The sequence below is a fragment of the Lithobates pipiens genome, unplaced genomic scaffold, assembly GCF_037356315.1.
Source record: "Lithobates pipiens isolate NorthernLeopardFrog02 unplaced genomic scaffold, aLitPip1_a1.2 Scaffold_8, whole genome shotgun sequence".
In the NCBI taxonomy this organism is placed as follows: domain Eukaryota; kingdom Metazoa; phylum Chordata; class Amphibia; order Anura; family Ranidae; genus Lithobates; species Lithobates pipiens.
In genome coordinates this window covers 610,832,226-610,855,758 of record NW_027507903.1, presented here as the reverse complement: position 1 = coordinate 610,855,758, position 23,533 = coordinate 610,832,226, and the positions used below count along the sequence as shown (strand labels likewise).

General features: G+C 42.5%; 1 protein-coding gene across 1 annotated transcript in view; it reads left to right on the top strand.

The window, feature by feature from the left end:
* The window catches only part of LOC143961370 (uncharacterized), a 58,105-nt gene extending 44,519 nt beyond the window's left edge, over positions 1–13,586 (top strand). The window contains exons 7-9 of the mRNA XM_077470635.1: positions 1,978–2,009; positions 10,515–10,580; positions 12,168–13,586. Of these exons, the coding sequence (XP_077326761.1) occupies positions 1,978–2,009; positions 10,515–10,580; positions 12,168–12,284 (215 nt within the window). The 3' untranslated portion in view covers positions 12,285–13,586. The remainder of the gene's footprint in view (positions 1–1,977; positions 2,010–10,514; positions 10,581–12,167) is intronic.
* Positions 13,587–23,533: the final 9,947 nt, after the last annotated feature.

Sequence of the window (23,533 nt, the reverse complement as noted above, 5' to 3'; positions counted from 1 at the left end):
CTTTTTTTTGCATTGATGCATGTCCCCTAGGGCAGGACCCGGGTCACCATATGCCCTGTACACACGGTCAGACTTTCCAACAGAAAATGTGCGATCGGGTTGTGTTGTCAGAAAATCCGATCGTGTGTGGGCTCCATTGTATTTTTTCCATCGGAATTTCCGACACACAAAGTTTGAGAGCTGGATCTAAAATTTTCTGACAACAAAATCCAATCATTTAAATTCCGATCGTGTGCAGAAAAATCCAACGGACAAAGTGCCACGCATGCTCAGAATAAACTAAGAGACGAAAGCTATTGGCTACTGGCCCGTTTATAGTCCCGACGTACGTGTTTGACATCACCTCATTCAGAACGATCGGATTTTCTGACAACATTGTGTGACCGTGTGTATGCAAGACAAATTTGGCCCAAAATCCGTTGGAAAAAATCAGACGGATTTTGTCGTCGGAATGTCTGACCGTGTGTACAAAACATTACACTTTTTATGGCAATAACTTGCATATAAGCCTTTAAAATTTTTCATGTTCGTGTCTCATAGACTTCGATAGGGTTCACATGTTCGCTAGAACTTTTTTTTGCCTGTTCGAGGTGTTCTGGTGTGAACCAACCTGGGGAGTGTTCAGCCCATCCCTACAACTAAATTTAACATGTTTTAATGCATTTTTTTTCCTAGTTTATAGTCAAGTAAATATAAAAAAGCACATGAATATTTTGTATCATAATTTTCCTTCAGCAGATGGAGCTCTTGGTTCCTTTTCACATTTTTAAGGCTCTTCTTGGCTGTTTTGCTAGGGAAAAAAGAAAGGGTTTACTGTGGTCAGTAGCTCAAGTTGAAATTTTCTACACACAAGTAAATGGGTTAGAGCAGTGACCTACCTGTGCCTATAGTTTCTTACAGGGATGGCAGGGCACAGGATTTTCTTCTGTGGGTGTGGCTGCTTTCTAAAAAAAAAAAAAAAAAAAAAAAGGACATGACTTTGCATATCTTTTGTTTTAATGCATCTGGAATGTAGTTAGCAGATTTAGACTAAAGGGTCAATCAGGCTTTATTATGTTTAGCTCTCAACAATACACCAATATATTATTTCACAATCTAAACCACAATAATAACTAAATACCTTCTGGAGAAGAGGCGCTTGAGAGGGGATATGATTTCAATTTACAAATACCGTACTGGTGACCCCACAATAGGGATAAAACTTTTCTGCGGAAGGCCGTTTAATAAGACTCGCTGCCACTCATTAAAATTAGAAGAAAAGAGGTTTAACCTTAAACTGCATAGAGGGTTCTTTACTGTAAGGCCGCGTACACACGGGCGGACTGTTCGCCCAACTTTGTCCGCTGAACAGTGTTTCAGCGGACAGTCCGCTCGTGTGTGGGCTTCAGCGGACAGTTTCAGCGGACAGTCTGACGAACAAAGTTTTTCGGAATTTCCGTAAAACTGTCCGCTGAAACTTGGTTTGAGCGGATAGTCCGCTCGTGTGTAGGCTTGTTCGTCAAACTAAGTTCCGCGCAAAGGATTTACACGCCGAAGGTTGCATTGCAGTGTATAAGACGTCGTTTTCTAGTCCCGTCATACGTGCCGTTCACGTCATCGCGCACGGTTTCAGCGGACTGTTCGTTCATCGTGTGTGCTCAAGTCCGTTCATGCTAATTTTGAGCGGACTGTTTGTCAAACTGTTTGACAAACAAAGTTGGGCGAACAGTCCGCCTGTGTGTACGCGGCCTTAGAGTGGCAAGGATGTGGAATTCCCTTCCACAGTTGGTGGTCTCAGCGGGGGGCATCGATAGTTTCAAGAAACTATTAGATAAGCACCTGAATGACCACAACATACAGGGATATACAATGTAATACTGACATATAATCACACACATAGGTTGGACTTGATTGACTTGTGTCTTTTTTCAACCTCACCTACGTTGTAACTTTGTAATGTACTGGGGACATTTGTTTAAACTCTTCCTTGATTTCCAGGTGATGGGTCAAGTAAAGAGACAAGCTCAAAGGTAAGCAACTGTAACATTCTTATCAAAATATATGTTTATAAAAAAAAAAAATATATATATATATATATATATATATATATTTGTATATATACTGTACAACAAATATATATGCGTATGGACCTCCTTTCTCCATCTCCTATAAGCTTATGGTCACTTCAATGACCATAAGCTTATATCAGAATTGTTCAGCAGACTCTACTGAACAACTCTATAACTCTAATCAGCAGATTACAACCCGCTGATCAGAGTCATTAACCCCTAATATGACTGCCCCCCCCCCCATGCCACTGCTTCCCTGTCCCCTGCCTCTCTACCTCCAGCAGCTCCTGTCCACCTAAAACTACTCCCCCCCACTCTCCTTTCCTATCCCCTTCAACCCCCCACAATGATCCCCCCCCCCAAATTTGATCCCCCCGCAGCCACCATCATAAGCCGGAATCCCTCCTTTGCTGCTCCTGCCAGCTTCAGGTGCTGCTGGGGGCTTGGGGAGGATTCAGACGTGTCCTCCCCATAACTCAGCTAGCCCCCAATACTGGCCCCGCACCCCTGATCCATCCCTGCCACCTCCTCCCGCAGCCTGCAGCTTCTGCTCCGGTAAGTAAGCTGTCAGGCTGGGGATCGCGGCAGGGGGAGGGGGGAGGCAGTGCAGGTAATGTTAGCAAGTGTTACTATGTATCAAAATGTCAGTTTATGAATGAGTGAGGAATCGCTATACAGATTCCTTATTCCAGGGGTAGGCAACCCCCGGCACTGGTGTCGCAAGCGCCACTCAAAGCCACTTTTGCCGGCACTCGACTCCCTCCTTGGGTTGCCACCTAATCCCTTTAAACCTGAGCACATATGAATCACACAGGTTCTGAGGCTAATTTAATGCAGATAGGGCACCAAGTGAGTTTAATTACCACCTTAATCAGCCACAGAACCTGTGTAGTTAATATGTGTTCGTGTTTAAAGGGATGAGGTGGCAATCCTAGTCCCCCCCCGTCAGCAGAGCAGTGCAGGGAAGTGTCGGTGAGACACTAATGCATTCCAGTCTCAGAGTTCTCCACACCGCACCCGCACTGAGGGGGAGGCACTGCACCTCCACACATTGTAAATGAAGGGAAACATTGTTCGGTTCTATAACTTTGCTGTAGCTGCGATCGTCAGCTCTTGTGATGGGGAAGAGATTGGGTGCAGTTCTGCTGGGGGGGGGGGTCCCTGTTTCCAGGAGGAGGAGGACTGTCATTGGCCACTGCTAAACCCAATCATAGTCCTGCTAGCCCCGCCCACCATCTGGAGGAAGATGACTGGCTTGGTTGCCACTACCAATCTCAGAAAGAAGAGATTTCACTGTGATCGAGAAAACCCCAATCAGGTGACAGTTTGTGGAATTACTGTTGAGCTTCTGGGAACTTTGTTAAAATTATTCCTGAACCTTTGCGTCACTTACTACTGAACCCCGCCCGGCACTCTGTGTCCCTTTAAGCCACAGCCAGTATTCAGTGCAATGAAAATCACACCCAACTTTTGCTGCGGTGCTTCACGCCACACTTTTTCTCAGCTGTGGGGGCTCAACTTATGATCCTGCACACAGGACCACTGCTTTCAGAAAATGCCCCTGACCTGAGACCATCATTGCACATCCATTCCAGATGCATGTATGTGACATCACATACATCCCATACATCCCATACATCACATATATGCCATACATCACATACATCATATACATCCCATACATCCCATACATCACATACATCATATACATCATATACATCACATACATCACATACATCACATACATCACAAACATCACAAACATCCCATACATCACAAACATTTCATATATGCCATACATCCCATACAAACACGTGGTCTGGGTGTGAGAGGTAGATGATCAGGATGAGTGTGCCAGGACAGGTAGACCTGTCTCATCTCTGTTTCCTTTCACCACTCTGCATATCACACATATCATAAAAGAGAAGCAGGTACAGCGGTGGAGAAGATGAGCAGGAGGATACAGTGGTGGGAAAAATTTACATCTGCGCAAATACCACAGGGTCTAAAAAATCCATAGTGCCTTCTTTTATTCTAGAAGTCATATGCTTTCAGAAAATATATGGTTTTGGGGGTCTTTCACAAATTCTGAAAGCTGTACGGGAAAAATGAAAACCTTCATATTTTTTGAGAAATTTGGATACTTATGCTGCGTACACACGAGCAAACTTTTTGACAGCAAAGGTCCGACGAAACAATTCCGTCGAACAATTCGATCGTGTGTGGGTTTCAGTGGACTTTTGATGTGCAAAAAATGCGGCAGACTTTAGAAATGGAACATGTTTCAAATTTTTCCGCCGGACCCAGTCCCTATGTAGAAATCCGCTCATCTGTATGCTGTTCCGACAGACCAAAAAGGACGCATGCTCTGAAACAAGTACTAATGAAAGCGCTCGGTTTGGTAAAACGACAGTTCATATTGGAAGTAGCACATTCCTCGTGCTGCAAATTCTGTGATCGTTTAAATGCAGCACATCTTCTTTATAATGCTAGAACAATGAAGTTGCTTTGCTGCTCATATTCACACAGAGTTCTCACAAACACATTTCTGGATTATTTCTCCTAATCTCATGAAAGATATTGTATTTTTTTTAAAGCCCAATCTCAGTAATAATGTATTAAACAATTTTTTTTGTAGTCCTTTTTTATTATTTTGTATTTCATCCAGATTTTTGTTATGATTATTTCAAAATTATTTTCTAGTGATCTCCATATTTATTTATTTTTTGTCAAGTTAACATTTTCTCTTTTTTTTTTTGTGTCGTTACCACAATAACCTTTTTTGAAATTTCTTTTTGTGTGTGTCATTACCACAATAACCTTTTTTGAAATGATTTTTTTGTGTCTGTCGTTACCACAATAACCTTTTTTGAAATGATTTTTTTGTGTCTGTCGTTACCACAATAACCTTTTTTGAAATGATTTGTTTGTGTGTGTCATTACCACAATAACCTTTTTTTGAAATGCTTTTTTTGTGTGTGTCGTTACCACAATATTTTTCTTTTTTTTTGTGTGTATGTCGTTACCACAATAACCTTTTTTGAAATGTTTGTTTTGTGTGTGTCGTTACCACAACAACCTTTTTTTTTTTTTTTGGTGTCAAGTTACCACAATAACATTATATATTTTTCTTTTTGTAACCTCAAGGAGGTTGGTGTCCCTTGTTCATTTCACATTGTCTTTTAGGAATGTATTCGACTAAAAACACATAGGCAAGTATATTTTCAAAATAAATTATCCATTTATTCTGGTTAACAAAATAAAGATGAAGGCAACACTGGAGAAACTTGAGCAATATGTGCAGCCTTTTGGCCCCAGGGCACACATCAAGTCTGTGGAAAAGAAAATTGGGATCTTGAGAAGTACATATAATGGGGAGCACAATCTGGTCCAGGAATCCCAGAGATCAAGAGCAGCAGCAGATGGCATATATGTCCCCAGGCTGTGGTACTACACCAGCCTGCATCTTTGGTCAGACCAGACTGAAGCCAGGTCATCACTTTCTTCTCTTCACTCCACCCGTCACTGCACCATTCCCTGCAGCCTTCCTTGGAGGCTGTGTCTCTGGTGGTGTACTTGTGGCAGGAGGAGGAGGAGCAGGAGGAACTTGATCACAGATTTGGCTTGTGGCAGTTAACTCACCACGCAGCCCCTTCTGAAAGGCCAAGAAAATGATTCGCTCACATTGGAGGCATTGGCCTTTCTCTAATTCCTGCAACTGGCTGGCTATATAGCACCCATAGGCCTCTTCAGCTTCGGGGGGGCTCCATAGGACATTTGTATCCTCTCTAATGAGGCACAGTGATTCCTCCTGTGTGACCGTCCCCTTCTTGGGCCTTTTTGTCTGAAGACGGAGAGGAGGCACCTGCGACTGGGTGAAGCTCCTACTTGGCCCAGCCACCTCCTGGCTGACAGTGGGCCAAGCCTCCTCCTGCCTGCCATTTTCCACAACTTCCTCTTGGCTGATCTCATCCTGTGTATAAAAAAGGAACATCGTTTTATTTTTTAGGTCATCAATCACAAACAATTTTCAGATCATGACTTTAAAATTCTGTTAATACATACAAAAGAGTATCATTCTGACCCCAGCATTTATTGTTTATGCTGGTGACAAACAGTTTTGGCCACTACTGTCAATTGATATGCATACTTCATTTTTTTTGTAAAATCAAGTTTCAATTATAACATCTAGTTAACATCATTAATATTAGGACAATAAATATGTTTTTTTTTAACAATATACCTGGCTCAAGCTGGGTGCATCCACTTCTTCCATGATTGAAGGCCCAGGTTGCTCATCAGCCTCTGCTGGGGTGGAGGGAAGGGTGGATGGACTGTTGCAGGGAAGGGTGGAGGGAAGGGTTGAAAGCCTCAGTCTGGTCATCAAGAAAATGCAGTTTGTCAAAGTACCACAGCTTGGGTACATATACAGCATCTGCTGTTGCTTCTGATCTCATAGAATTCAGGATTTTATTCTGCTCCTTTCTATACATATTTCTCAATATGCCAATTTTCTTTTCCACGATCTCCAAGGTTGCCTCTGGGATCCAAGTCTGCACAAATGCCAGAAGTCTCTCCAGCGTTGCCTTCCTTACTTGTTTATTATAGTAAGCACTGTGCTTTACAGATTTTTGAGCTCCCTGTATTTCTCTATAAATTGGGTCAAGAAGTCAGGATCTTTAAATGTCTTATTATTCATTTTTTCTGAAAGACAATACACAAGACAAAAACAATAATGTTAGCCCAAACTCTCCTAATCTTAGCCCAATATAGACCTCAGTCTATAAAGCAGTATAAGCCACTGTTTTTCATAAATTATTTTTAAATTACCTTTGTTTTCCACGCTCGCAACTTCCATTCCTATTTCCTCCTCGCACGTACGACATGTGCATGTTGGCTTTATATACAGTGCGCACGCGTAAAACACCGCCTGTGTCACCCGCCCATGATGTTCTTTTTCTAAAATGTTTCCCTGCCCTTTTTCTCTATGAACAGAACGTACGTACGACAGTAGCATATTGGCTATCTATATATATATATATATATATACAGTGCGCATGCATGAACTCTGCCTGTGTCGCCCGCCCATGACGTTCTTTTGGTAAACTTTTTTCCCGCCCTTTCGCTGTGCACAGAACGTATGTACGTAAGTATGTAGGATATTTGCATGTTGGCTTTATATTCACTGCGCATGCATGAACTCCGCCTGCGTTGCCCGCCCATGACGTTCTTTTCCACTAATATTTCCCACCCCTTTTCTCTTTGGTGCTCAGTAGGAGTAACATGGCGGAGACACAACAGGTGTATGTTAATTACTCCAGTAGTGAGGAAACCCTGGAGCCACAAACGTCCCGATCCGGGAAGAGGAGATTTAAGGCCTCCAATATGGCCTTTGAAGAGATGGTGGAGATGGTGGCAATCTTGCGGAGTAAGGATTATGATGGGAACAAGTCCAGCCTCAGGCCCAAATGATGAAATATAATTTGTAGAGTTCTTTCTTAAATAATTGTGCAAGATGCAACATGTAAGGACAAGATGATTTTGTTTGTATTCCGCCATGTCTATGGGAGTAAGAAAAAGGCGGAGCCGGCTGGCCATTATTCCGAAGGCATTCTCCACAACTCTTCTCGCTCTGGCCAGCCGGTAGTTAAAAACCCTCCTCTCCGGGGTGAGGGTCCTTTGGGGGAATGGCCTCATCATGTGCTCGCCCAGACCGAAGGCTTCATCTGCAATGAAGACAAAGGGGAGTCCTTCCACATTATCCGCATCAGGTGTCAATGCCAGGCCACCTGTCTGGATACGCTGGTAGAACTCCATCTGGGCGAAGACTCCTCCATCCGACATCCGGCCGTTCTTCCACACATCCACATACAGAAATTCATATTGTGCCGACACCACCGCCATTAACCCAATACTATGAAACCCCTTATAGTAAAAATAGTATGAACCCGAATGGGGTGGTGGCACAATGTGGACGTACTTCCCATCTATCGCCCCTCCACAGTTGGGAAAGTCCCAACGGGTGGCAAAATGGGATGCCACAGCCTGCCATTCCTGTGGCGTTGAAGGAAACTGGGGAGTCAAAGCAGAAAAAAACAAAATAAGTACTTTTGTACATTAACATTGCAAGTACATTACAACAAAAACATTCTTTAACAACATCAGTCTAACCTTTTTAAAAAAGCTTATTTAACCACTTGGCGACTGCTGCCAGCAAATATACGTCGGCAGAATGGCTCTGCTGGGCAAATTAACGTCCCCGTACGGTACTTTGAAATGCACGTGCGCCTGCCGCAAGCTACGTGACCATGCCGTGGAACACGCCGTTTTCTAGCATTGATTGCTGTATTAATGCCAATGGTCCCAGAAATTTGTCAAAATTGTGTCCACCAAAATGTGGCAGTCACGATAAAAATCGCTGATCACCGCCATTACTAGTTAAAAAAAATTGAATAATAAAATTGCCATTAAACTATCCCATATTTTGTAGACGCTATAACTTTTGCACAAACCAATCAATAAACGCTTATTGCGATTTATTTTATCAACAAATCTGTTGAATACGTACCAGCCATACCCTGCCAATACTCTGCAATACCCTGCCATACCCAGCCATACCCTGCAATACCCAGCCATACTCAGTTATAACCTGCAATACCCAGCCATACTCGGTGATACCCTGCAATACCCAGCCATACTCGGTGATACTCTGCAATACCCAGCCATAATCTGCACTACTCGGTAATACCCAGCCATACTCGGCCATGCTCGGCCATACTCAGCCATGCTCAGCCATACTCGGCTGTACTCGGCCTCTGTATGTGGCCATGCTGTTAAAGTCTCACACATGTGGTATCGCCGTACTCAGGAGGAGTAGGAGAATCTATTTTGGAGCATCATTTTTGGTATGTACATGCTATGTGTTAGAAATATTGTATAAATGGACAACTTTGTGTTAAAAAAATGCACGTTAACCACTTCCGGCCTGCCGGCTGCCATATGCGTCCTTGACTTTGTGTGGGGATATCTGAATTATGCATATTTTAGATGGGATTTTCAAGGTTCAAAATTTTCACAGACCATAAGGCTGGATTCACACCTATGCATTTTTTTGTGCTTTTTGCATGTTGTAGATTTGCACTACAGTCCATTTTCCATGGTTTTCTATGAAACATGTTCTGTAGTGCAAATCTGCAAAAATGCAAAAAGCACTAAAAATGCATAGGTGTGAATCCAGCCTAAAGCTGTGAAAATAGTACATTTTATTTACTCTTATTATTAAAAACAATGAAAAATTGATGCAACGAGACTATATACATGTTGTGGGTATAGGAAAAAATCCCTTTACATATAGTCTTCTACATGTTTCACCATTATGGCTTCATCAGGAAGTACATCTAAGAGATGCAACTAAACTAAAAAAAAAATAACTATTCAAAAATCATTTTACTTAAATACGAAATGAATCATACACATATGTTTCTGAAGACAAACCGACAAGGATGGTGTCAATCCCTCAAAATCACAACCAAGCCCACACACTATATTTCAGGTGGAACAATAAATGGCTGGGGGGGGGGTCAATTGGCCATCTAAAATATAGTGTGTGGGCTTGGTCGTGATTTTGAGGAATTGATACCATCCTGGTGGGTTTGGGTTCAGAAACATATGTGTATGATTAATTTCATATTTAAGTTATATGATTTTTGCATTATTTTCTCTTTTGTTCAGTTGCATCTCTTACATGCACTTCCTGATGAAGCCATGATGGTGAAACATGTAGAAGACTATATGTAAAGGGATGTGATTCCTAAACCCACAACATGTAAATAGTTTACTTAAATCATTTTTTTATTCTTTTTAATGATAAAATGGTACATTTTATTTACACTTAACAGCTTTATAGTCTGTGACAATTCTGCACCTTGAACCTTACATTCAAAATATGCTTATTGGTTATCTTTGATATATAAGGGATGATGATGCCAGTCAACTCTCTTCCTGTTCTCATCCACAATATTTACATTATGGCATATTCATTGCACTAGGTCTATCGAGAAGCAGTTTTGTCACCCTAGGCTGTTCTTCTGATTTGAAAAAACAAGCATGTCTCCCTCTTCTAATCTCCATTGAGTGGATTTGTTTTCTAGAAGAAGCTGAGAAAGCTCATGAAATTGTTTGAGATTCCAGTTCAGTGCATAGGAAGTTAAAGGACATTAGATTTCTGGCAGGATCAACAGCTATTTTACTGTATTTACGGAAAATATTACCTAGCCTGAAAAAAGAAAACAAATGCAGCCACCATATCTGCAAAGGCTCTCATTTATCCAGGTCATGATATAGCTAGCTGCAGTTATATAATGCAGCTGACACATCTAAGGACTGCTAAGCTGCAGTTTGGCTCTTGAGTTTAGATACACTTTAGGTTGGTATTTAAATGTAACTTGGTTATTATTTTGATTTCAGAAGCCAGGTGAGGTCCCGGTGGTTGGCACTGATAATTCGGAAAGAACGGTGGAGGATGAAGCAGATGTAAGTACTTAGAGATAGATGGGATGGGGGGGGGGGGGGGGGGGCAGCTTCAGATGTTTTATGCATTGACATACCTTCACAAACTCAGGCTATCCAGAGAGAATGGCCACCTGCTGACTTAGCACTATCCACAGGCAGCTTAACTCTTCAATGAGACACAGACATTGAATCCAACCAATTTTTACTTCAGATAACAGCAGCGCAAAGGATGTTTTTCCAGCCCTTCAGAGTTTAAGAAGACAATGACTTTCCCAAGCCTTGTCTCTATGAATTTCTAACATCCACTGAGGAGGACACATAGAAGAAACGGGAGGGTCTAGATAGGACTGAACTAACTAATACTAAACTAAGACGGAGATAGCAAATCATTTAAGAAAACAACTTCTAGGGGCCTAAAACCCCCACTAGACGTCAGAATACTGCTGAACAATAATAACTTGATGCCATTCAAGAGAACACAGAAAAATGCAAATAATTGGGACGGAACATGGGTAGACTATCATTATCTCTAATGCCCCGTGCACACGATCAGAAATTCTGCTAGTAAAAGTCGGATGTGAGCTTTTGGTCAGAAATTCCGACCGTGTGTATGCTCCATCTGACTTTTGCTAGCAGAATTCCAGCCAGCAAAAGATTGAGAGCAAGTCCTCTATTTTTCGGTCGGAAAAAGTTCAGATCGGAAATTCCGATCATCTGTACAAATTCCGACGCGTAAAAATTCCTACGCATGCTCGGAAACAACTCGACGCATGTTCGAAGGCATTGAACTTAATTTTCTCGGCTAGCTGTAGTGTTGTACGTCACCGCGTTCTTGACGGTCGAAAGTTCAGAACTTTTGTGTGACTGTGTGTATGTAAGCCAAGCTTGAGCGGAATTCCATCGGAAAAACCATCCAAGTTTTTTCTTTCGGAAAATCCGCTCGTGTGTACCTTATGCCATACGCAAGTAGATTTTTTAATGAACGGTCAAACAAACATTTAAGTAAAGATTCGTACCAGAATTCTCAATACGTTTGATGACTTGGTGAATGTGGTACTTTAAAAATGCAATTAGCATTTCGATTTTTGGAAAGAACTCACTTTCTCAAACAAAAACCACATAAGCTGTTTAAAAATGTATTCATTGAAGAAAGATTTTCTATCCCGATTCTTAGAATTTTCTTGTCACTGTGATTAAAAATGAAATGTTCTTCAACAAATTTCTGCTAGTGTATGGTCCGCTTTAGAAATGAAGATGTCTTTTTTTGGGGATTTAGTTGGCTATGCCTGCTGCTGAACCCTATGATCATGGCCGGTTCCCGACTGCTGATCACTGTCAATGGGCAACAAAATGAAACATTGCAATGTAAATGGCTCACTGCTTCAGATGACTCCCAACACTACGCTTTGCTCCACTACATTGCAGTGTATTTTTTAATATAGTATATTTTACCTTCAAATTCCCCATACTCTATAAACTTAAAATGAATGAAGACCTACATCTATCTGTTCAGGCTCCATCCACATGTGTGGAGGGGATTATAGTTGTATTATTTTTTAAGTTGTATAGAATGCGTGTTGACTTAACTCAACTATCCTCTTTCCGCAGGATAAACTGCTTTATGCCGTACTGGACGAAACCAAACTGAAGGATAAAAGTCGAGCTCAGCCGAAGCACAGTGAGGAGGTTGTCTATGCGGACGTGGTCAATACAGCCCATAAATAGGGTTTTATTAAAACCCAACTGAAATTTCAGTTCAAATCCAATAAATGGATTCCAGGTGCAACCAAACTAAAACTGTCCAAAGCTCGCTTCCCTTCCACCACCACCACCACCTTAATCTGCAAAGGCAGCATAGGGTGTGTACTGTACATATGCTTCAGTGAAGATGCTTTGCATGGTGCTTTGGCAAAGACTATCCTCACTGTTGTGTTCATCTGGCAGTGCCTTTGGCAGAACAAGGCCCATTCATCCAACAAGGCGCAAACGACTTCCCCTCATGTGTCTTTGCCCCGCAACCTCAATGCATGCCCATTCATCTCAATGGGGTGCTCGCAACACGACCTTTAATATGATGGGGGGAGCTTGAAACTAAATGGGGGCAAACGGCAACTGCAATCTATTCTATTCAACTGAATGGGGGTGCTCCACAATGTGGTTGTGGTGCACTGTTTTAGGGGTTAAAACAGAAGGTGAATGCCTCTTCATTGCCTATACAATGCCCTCTTGAGAGTGATCCGAACATAGATCACTCTGCAGAGGGCAACGCAAGTGTAAACTAGCCCTCACAGTTCATTTTCTTTAGATGGTAGCCACAGCCTGAGTAGAAAAGCCTGTCTCTTGAAGGCATGTTGTAGAGGTGGACCCTTGCTCTTCGTGTGGTAACAGCAGTCTCTCAACAGAAGTCCAACACACCCCCTGCTGAGTCTAACTTATAACCCTCCCTAATTAGCAGGAGTCATGATTTTGCTGATTACAAATCTATAGGTCTGACTCATCAGGGGGTGCTTTGGACCTTCACAGAGGTGACTGAATCCACATGAAGAGACAGAGACCTTCTCCACAGCATGCTGGCAGGGGACAGGCCTTTCAACTCAGACTGGTCCTACTTTTTCAAGAAAATTCACCATAAGGCATTGCGTATGTATTTGTTTTGATTTACCTGAAATGCATTATCTGATTTAAACTGAAAATGTAATTGAGTTTTAATATCTTGTACACACGGGCTCCAACTTGTATAAGAGCAGGGTGTACGTCAAGCTTGTACAAAGCATTTGCAAAGCTTTCAGGTCTTTTCATTAGGTGAACCCAGAGGTTCTCTGGGCATTGGGATCATTGACCCAGAATAGGTAGGCACCATGTAAGGTCAGAATTCCCAGTCATAATACTCAGCCAATGAATTTGAAATTCTGGAAGCCATCGGGTCAACATGGCAGCCTGGACAAGCAGATGGCGTTTTCAGAAGTAGAGGTCAGCAGAGGGAACTTGTGTATTTCTCTCAGCACAGGTTATAATTTCAAAGACTCGGCAATTATTTTAATTTCTTTGCTTTTGTTTCTCAAAATGTAAAAAAAAGTATTGTACCATAAGAAAAAAAAGTTTAACAAGATAAATCCTTTTTTTTTCTGTTACTCCCCCTGTGCTAATGCGCAGAAGCAAAGGCATACCTGGATTGCGCTCACATAGGTAAATGATGTTTGTATCACACAAATGGTATAGAGAAAGCAAAAATTGTGGCTCTAGACCTCCTTTGTAGCTCTAAACTGGTGACCTGTAAACATTTTTAAAATGTCCTTTAGACCCCTTTCACACCACACCGCACATTGCGTCGGCGGTAAAACGCCGCTATTTTTAGCGGCGCTTTACCGCCGGATTTGCGGCGCATTTCGGCCGATAGCGGGGCACTTTTACCCCCCCCCCCCGCTAGCAGCCGCGAAAGGGTTAAAACCGCCGGCAATACGCCGCAATAGCGGCGTTTTGCCGGCGGTATTACAGCACTGCCCCATTGATTTTAATGGGGAGCAGCGGTGGAGGAGCGGTAAACACACCGCTCCTTCACCGTTCCAAAGAAGCTGCTGGCAGGACTTTTCCCTGACGTCCTGCCAGCGCACCGCTGTAGTGTGAAAGCCCTCGGGGCTTTCACACTGCACACAATGGTGCAGCTTCTTTAGGGCGGATTGCAGGCGCTATTTCTAATGCTATAGCGCCTGCAAAACGCCCTGGTGTGAAAGGGGTCTTATGGAGATTTTTAAAGAGGAACTGCAGTCTGCTCACATAATTTGTAATAAAAACATTTTTGCGATTCTGAAGCTTCCTTCCAACCACTTTACATATTTTATTATATATATTGTGCTTCTGTACTCATAATGTACCTCCCAACATTTTGAGATGGGAATGAGGGGCACCTACTAGCAAATGTATGTAGGCATAGGACACACCCCTTAACCACTTCAATACAAGATATTTATACACCCTTCCTTCCCAGACCAATTTTTAGCTTTCAGCGCTCTCACACTTTGAATGCCAATTACTCAGTCATGCAACGCTGTACCCAAACAAAATTTGTATAATTGTTTTCGTACAAATAGAGCTTTCTTTTGGTTGTATTTACTCACCACTAGGTTTTTTTTTTGCGACATAAGGGAAAAAAGAGAGAAAATTTTGAAAAAAAAGTAATTTTTGTTAATACATTTGGGCCAAAATTTATGTGGCTACATCTGTTTGGTAAAAAATAATCCAAATTAGTGGATATTATTTAGTCTCTGTGAAAGTTATAAAGTCTACAAGCTATGGTGCAAATCACTGAAAATGTATCACACCTGATGCACTGATCTCATTTCTTGAGTCCCTGAAATGTCAGAAAAGTACAAATACCCCCCAAATGACCCCTTTTTGAAAAGTAGACAGTACAAGGTATTTAGCAAGATGACCTATTACACTTTTGAAGGCCCTGGAGCACCAGGACAGTGGAATTACCCACAAAATGACCCCATTTTGGAAAGCAAACACCCCAACATCTATTCTATGAGGTATAATGAGTCTTTTGAACGGTTCATTTTTATTTTTTTTTACAGAAAGTTGTCAATTTAAAAGATATTTCTAACACATAGCATGTATATAGCAAATATTATACCCCAAAACTGATTCTGCTACTCGTCCTGAGTATGGCGATACCACGTGTGAGACTTTTACACAGCCAGTCCACATACAGAGGACCAACATTGAAGTAGTACCTTCAGGTGTTCTAGGAGCATAAATTACACATCTCATTTCATTCCTACCTATCACATTTTTGAAGGTCTAGGAGCACCAGGACAGTGGAATTATCCACAAAATGACCCCATTTTGGAAAGCAAACACCCCGACATATATTCTATAAGGCATGAGCTGCAAGCAGGTACTCGGGTACTCTGATGGGCTGGTGACAGGTACTTGGGTACTCTGATCGGCTGAAGATAGATACTCGGGTACTCTGATGGCCTGGTGACAGGTACTAGGGTAATCTGATGGGCTACAGATAGGTATTCGGGTACTCTGATGGGCTGGTGACTGGTACTCAGATGGGCTGTGACAGGTACTCAGGTACTCGTGTACTCAGATGAACTGTGATGGGTACTCGGGGACACAGATGGACTGTGACAGGTACTCGGGTACTCAGATGAACTGTGACTGGTACTCGGGTACTCAGGTGGGCTGTGACAGGTACTCGGGTACTCAGATGAACTGTGACGGGTACTCGGGTACTCAGATGAACTGTGACGGGTACTCGGGTGGACTGTGACATGTACCCGTGTACTCGGGTACTCAGATGAACTGTGACAGGTATTCGGGTACTCAGATGGACTGTGACAGGTACCTGGGTACTCAGATGGACGACAGGTACTTGGGTACTCGGATGAACTGTGACCAGTACTCGGATGGACTGTGGCAGGTACCCAGGTACTCAGATGGGCTGTGACAGGTACTCAGATATACTGTGACAGGTACTCAGATGGGCTGTGACAGGTACTTGGGTACTCAGATGGGCTGTGACAGATACTCAGGTACTTGGGTACTCAGATGGGCTGTGACAGATACTCAGGTACTCAGATGGGCTTTGACAGGTACTCGGGTACTCAGATGGGCTGTGACGGGTACTCGGGTACTCAGATGGACTGTGACAGGTACTCGGGTACTCGGATGTTCTGCGACACGTACTCAGGTACTTTGATGGGTGGTGACAGGTACTCAGATGGGCTGGGACAGCTACTCAGGTACTCAGTTGGGCTGGGACAGGTACTCGGGTACTCAAATGGGCTGTGACAGGTACTCAAGTACTCGGGTACTTGGATGGGCTGCGACAGGTACTCAGGTACTTTGATGGGTGGTGACAGGTTCTCGGATGGGCTGTGACAGGTACTCTTTATTGGGGGGCAATCAGTGTTTTTGGTGTGCACTGTAAGCGGTAACGATATATTACCGCAATCTCCTTCTCACACACGATCGCTGTGCGAGGAGGAAAACCCAGTAACGTCTCATTACCGTGGTTTGTTTACATTCTGTGACCAGCTGTGATTGGACACACAGACAGTCATGTTGTAAAGAGCAAATTTCACTGTGTCAGGGTGACAAGCTGCATCCCCGATCGCTGCTCTGTGCTCGCCCTAGGGGTGTGCACGAGCGCCGTGCACGAGGTCAATGCATGTGACCGGTTGTCATTGGATACAGCCGGTCCTATGGTAAAAAGCCATTTGTTGTTGGCTCTTTACCTGGATCAGGGATGGGCTGTGTCCGAGGGACACACCTCATCCACGATCGCTGGTCTGAGGGCCCCCAGGGGCCCGCAGGAGCGGCAAGATACCGAGGACGTCATATGACGCCCGCCCAGGATTGGAGATCCCATCTCTGGATGTCATATGACTATGGCCCGGTATTGAAGTGGTTAAAGGATAATTAACCCAAAAAAAAAAAAAGGTTAATTAACCACCTGACATCCGCGCTATGGCCGAATGACGGCCACAGCACAGATCTGAATCCCTGGGAGGCCATCACGCTGACAACGGAGGAGGAAAAAAAAAGCCGATCACCGGCTTATTTTAAAGGGACATCGGTCCCGAAAAGGAAGAGGCAATTATGCCTCATTTATACCATCTAACAGTGCCCACAAGTGCCACCTATCAATGCCCACAAGTGCCACCTATCGATGCCCATAAGTGGCACCTATAAATGCCCACCAGTAGTGCCAATCAGTGCCACCTAGAAGTGCTGCCTATCACTGCCACCCATCAGTGTCCATCACTGTCACCCATCAGTGCCCATCAGTGCCGCCTCATCGGCGTACATCAATGACAGACAAAAATTACCCATTATAAAATGTTAAAACAAAATTAAAAAAATAAAAAATTTTTTTTTTTTAAAATACATAAAAAAGTCGCACAGGTGATCAAATACTACCAAAAGCTCTATTTGGGGGAAAAATTATAAAAAAAAATTATTTGGGTACAGTGTTGTATGACCGCGCAATTGTCATTCAAAGTGCGTCAGCCTGAAAGCTGAAAATTGGTCTGGATAGGAGGGGGGTTTGCCCAGTAAGCAAGTGGTTAAATCCACAAGTGCTTTTTGAAGACGCCATATTTTTTTTTCTGTAATTTTGAAAGTGTAAATGATGGAAATAAAAACTAACTTTTTTTGCCATATTACAAGAATGTCTAATCTGTAATTTGATGCCATTCGGAGATTTTTCCATCTTTCCTTGGCTTCGTTATGCACATTAATACACATTTTTACCTTAGGTGCCCAAACTTTCGATCCCCACTGTAAGGCATCTACTGGCAGAAAATATTTTCCTATCCAAAGCTAAAACAACAAGGGCAGAAGATTTAATAGATGGAAAGTTGAAAAAATGACTGAAGTTCCACTTTAAGTATTATAGTTTGTCACCATTCCACAAGTGTGAATGAAAACAAAGTGTAGCACTAGTGATATTCAAAAAAAATCTCAGAAGTGAATCTGGATGCAAAGCACATCTAAAAAAGTGATAAAACCTTCAAAATAATATATGCGAATGGTGATATTACAACCTATATACATGTATATAACAAAATATGTTCAAAATGTGAATACTGCATTAAAATGAATTAAAGTGTATATTCTCCCAAAATAATTGTGTTTGAAAAACAGCTGAGCAAATGCTGCGCCACATAAAACATTGCAACAAACACCACTTTATTTTCCAGGGCCTCTGCTAAGAAAATATCTAATGTTTGGATGTTCTGAGTAATTTTCTAGCAAAAAAAAAAAGATTTTTAGATGTAGGAGAAAAGTGTCATAATAGGCCTGGTCTTCAAGCGGTTGATGAATTCTGATGTTATTGTATATTCTGCGCAATGTTCTATGCCTATGTAACATGCAAAACTACAATAAAGAATCTATTTAAAAAATGCAATTATTTCTATGTGTTTAGCAATGCTTTATGTGGTTGGATTTTGCAGCTTCTGGGCTTTGACATGCGGTCTCCAGTGCATCTGTAGATATAGTCCATCATTTCCACCAGAAGGCATAACATGAAGTGCAAAGTGGTCAGCTGCATGTGTGAGATGAAAGCAGATTAGGTTTTCTGCTTTAACTCAATGTTACATCATTACTCCATCTATTGTTATTAGTGTTACACTTTGTACTGTATATTGTAACTGGAATCTATTGAAAAATATTCCTATACAGATATTACAAGATTTGTTCATCACAAGACCAAAGGAAATTCATGCTGAGAAATATGCAGGGTACCACTGCTAAACTGGCCATATAGCAATATGACGGTGGGAAAGTGTCTGTCAGTGCCCATAAAAGTGGCAATCAGTGCCCACAACAGTGCCAATCAGTGCCCCATCAGTGATGCCTGTCAGTGTCCTTCAGATGCCACTCAGTAATGCCTGTCAGTAGCTCCTCATCAGTGGTGTCTATCCAGTGCCCATCAGTGCTGCCTTTCAGTGCCACCTATCAGTGCAGCCTATCGTGCCCATCAGTTATTTTTTTCAAAATCGACAGTCTTATATTTGTTTATAACACAAAATATAAAAACTGCAGAGGCAATCAAATACCACCAAAAGAAATCTCTATTTGTGGGAAGAAAAAGATAAAAATGTAGTTTGTGCACAGTGTAGCATGACCGCGCACAGTGTAGCATGACTGCGCAATTGTCATTCAAAATGCGACAGCGCTGAAAGCTGAAAATGGTCCTGGGCAGGAAGGGGGGAAAGTGCCTGGTATTGATGTGATTAAAATCACCTTTGCAGAAGACTTGACTTTGGGGATAGGGTAGGGTTGCCACCTGTCCGGGATTCACCCGGACAGTTCGGGTTTGGAATCATGTGTCCGGGTTTCAAACTGCCTGAAACCCGGACACATTATTCAGACTGGACTATGGCCTCCCAGCAGGGTTGCTGACTCCAGTTGCCTAACCTGAGAGTGTCTGTTAAACTCTTTCACACTGCCCAAAACCAGCACTAACAGATCCCCCAACATACAGATGGGAGAGGAGAGAGGGCTTGATCTGCTCCTCTTCCCCCCACACTTATCCCTCTGTGTCTGCCCACACTCCAATCCCCGGCACTGTGCCTCAGAAAAGGAAAGTGGGACCTGTAAATTTGAAGTCTAGCAGCCTCAGATACATCAGGATGAGAGGTGCTGACTGTCAAGGGGTGAGTGAGCTCCCTATCCATCCCTGTCTGTGACTGAAGTCCCACGTTATCTCTCCTGCCTCTGAGTGAGTACACTAAGGTAAATCGGGGTTTTCAGAGCACCCCTTATACCACAGTTCCCCTTTACATCAGAGGCCACAGTATTCCCCCTTACATCAGAGTCCTCTCCGTACATCAGAGTACTCAGTGTTCCCCCTTACATCAGGGTTCCCAGAGCATCCCTTATGTTAGAGTCCCCAGAGTTCTCCCTTACATCAGAGTCTGCAGAGTCCCAGCTTACAGTGTAAGGGAAGTGTTTGGGTTTAACTTGAAGAAGAGGTGGCAACCCTAGGATAGGGGCTTTCAATGGGTTGTACCTTCCATTTTCATGAAAGGTCCACATAAAAGAGCCTGTGTAAAACAGCTGTAACCAGCAACAATTAGGAAACATGCCCTGTGAAAAAACACATGCAGCCTGTTATCACTGCAGTGCATATGAACAACCACAGACTGTAAATCTTTTTAAAGAAATAAGGTACAAACCCTTTCCCCTTTCCCTAATTCTTCAACATACACATTATTTTTTCTACCTAGAGGGAATTTAGTAAGTGTTTACAGCTACTTAAAGAGATCCACCAGTGCCTGCAGTCCCTACACTAAGCTCTGCCTATGCACTTTATTAGCTGCACGCCTTTTGCTCCCTATCACAGTTATAGCACATTATAAATATGGTTGCTGGGAACCCACCCCTTTATAGTGAGGGGACTGACTTACCCAAAAGCCCCTTTATGGTCTTTCTAAGCCTGATTAATTCATTTTAAAGGCTAGGCAGTTACGCATTAGTTTGTCGGATCTGCTAACCATAAACATGGAGAATTAAGTTGTAGCGGAAAATCTGAACCACATCTCTATTGGCAGGATCAAAAGGTGAAAATAAAAGGTAAAAAGCCTGTAAACAAAAAAAGAAAACTGACTAGTAAGAAAAAGACTGGTAAGCTGCATGTGTATTTATATCTCACTGTAGATGTAACACTTTTCTCTGTTAGTGCTTTTTATCTTATCACCCCTTTCATATGAAAACATCTATTTCTTAGGGATTTTTTCTGTTATTTTTTTAACCATCTCTTCACAGCTCACTTCCTTTTCCTGTACATTAACATACATTCCACAGATAATATACCAGATACTACACACTCTGTGCAACCTAATTTTAACTGTCAATGTAAGTGACAAAATTAAATGTTATTATTAATATTTGTATTATTATTATTATTATTATTATTATTAATAATTCTGTAGTATAGTGTTGTATCATATTTGAAGCAGGAGAGCAGAGTGGTGTAGCAGAGGCACCCATAATTATGGCTTCTCTGAGAAAAGGTCCATTTTACACCATCTCACCACATTTCTTAGCAAGCCAGTTTCCCCAAAAACATCCATAAACAGTTCTGTTGATAGCTGAATGTCCTACCAATGAGCAGATGATGAAAAATTATTGCTATTATGTTATTTTTCCATAAAATGACAACTTTTCCTATCAACTACCATGCCTTTGCAGTCTTTCCTGGGCACTCCTTCTGTATCTTTTTATTTGCTGCACTTCTGAGGTTTTACAGTGTATTTAAAGAGGAAGTAAAGCCTCTTAAAAAAAAAAAAGGACACCCTGCAAGGCAAAGGCATAATGAGCTAGTATGCATACCATGAATTACTTACCTGAGATCAAAGAACCCGAATTAACCCTCATTCACCCCCTCCGTTTCTGACATGTTGACTCTGCGTGTCTTCTGGGTATCGTTGCTCCGGAGCTGTAACTGGCCGGAGCAGCGATGACGTCACGCCCGCGCACTGGTGCCGCCACTAGCGGCATGTTCGCCCTTAGAAATGGCATGTTCAGTGCGCATGAACCCAATGTCTACAGGGGTGCTGCTATTTCTGTAAATATATCCTAAACCTTTTAGGTTTGGGAGATATTTCTTGCACCTACAGGTAAGCCTTAATCTAGACTTATCTGTAGGTTAAAGTGGTTGTAATGGGTTTACAACCACTTTAAATGTGTCTGGCATCAATCAAGACAAAATGTTTGGAGATTAAGGGGTCCATGTATAAAAGATTTGTTGAGCAAATGTGACACATATCTGCTCAACTCCAATTAAACTTGCCTTATTCTGTGTTATATAACTATGTAGTATGATCATAAGCATCATCCAGTGCCCAAAATTACTTTTTTTTATCTTGATTGACTTATTTCAAGACAAATACTCTATTGTGGTATAGGATCATATAAGCTTTAAAAGATTTGAGTACGTTAGGTTTCATCATAAGACGTGCTTGACAAAGTATACTAATGCATTTGGAAAACTTTCATCTTCAAAAACTTGAGTTATCCATTAACCACTTGCTTACTGGGCACTTAAACCCCCCTCTTGCCCAGACCAATTTTCAGCTTTCATCGCTGATGCACTTTGAATGACAATTGCGCGGGCATACAACAATGTACCCAAATGAAATTTTTATAATTTTTTTCCCACAAATAGAGCTTTCTTTTGGTGGTATTTAATTACAGCTGGGAATTTTATTTTTTGCTAAACAAACAAAAAAAGATGCAAAATAAAAAAAAATAAAAAATCATGTTTAATAGTTTGTTATAAAATTTTGCAAACGGGTTTTTCTCCTTCATTGAAATGTGCTGATGAGGAGGCACTGGTGGGCACTGATAGGCTGCACTGGTGGGCACTGATAGGCTGCACTGGTGGGCACGGTTAAGGTGGCACCGATAGGCACAGATAAGGCGGTACTGATAGGCACAGATAAGACAGCACTGATGGGCACAGATAAGGCGGCACTGATGGGCAAAGATGGGCACAGATAAGATGGCACGGATGGGTGGCACGGATGGGTGGCACGGATAGATGGGACTGATGGGCACTGATAGGTGGCACAGATAGGTGGCATTGCTGGGCACTGATGGGAGGCACTGATGGGCACTGGTAGATGACACTGATGGGCACGGATATGTGGCATATGAGGTGCAGCACTGTTGTTGAGGCAGATTGTGGGCACTGATAGGTGGCACTGTGGGCACTGATAGGTGGCACTGTGAGCACTGATGGGTGGCACTATGGGCACTAAGGGGTGATACTGATGGGTGGCACTTTTACTTTATTTAAGTGGCCCAGGCAGGGGGCAGGTGGGCACTAATGTCTTGGCCGTGATCGGGACTGAAGTCCCTCTCATGGCCGCTGGTGATCGGCCGATTGCCGGCTGTTGTGATCACATGATCAACTGTCATTGGCTGACAGCTGATCACGTGGTAAGGGGTCGGGATCGACCCCTTGCTCCGATCTGTGATCAGGCGAGTCTCAAAGACTCACTGATCACAGAGCGCGCCGCTCGTGCATGGGACGACATCAATAGACGTAGTCCCGGCAAAGGAGGTCCGCGCTGTAGCCGTCATTCGGCTATAGCGCGGATCTCAATCGGTTAAAGGATATCACTTGAAATCATATATTAATTTCCACATTGTATTTCGATAAAGTCTAGACTACTCCTCTTAATTTAAAAACAGAATAATTCAGCTCTGGTGTTAAACAGGTTCTGGATAAAGCAACTTGATGTGGTCAGTCTTTGGATGAAGACCAAACCTGATTTAAGCAAGCCAAGCCCGCAGTCTCATGCTTGCGATATTGCGTTTGTAACACTTGCTCCAAGCTCTCTGTTTGTCTATCCTACTCTGTTGTTTGGATTCCCTCGTTGACAACTTTGAATTGGATATTGACTACTCTCTGAACTCTGCCTTCCTTTAAACTCAGGATTGTTCCG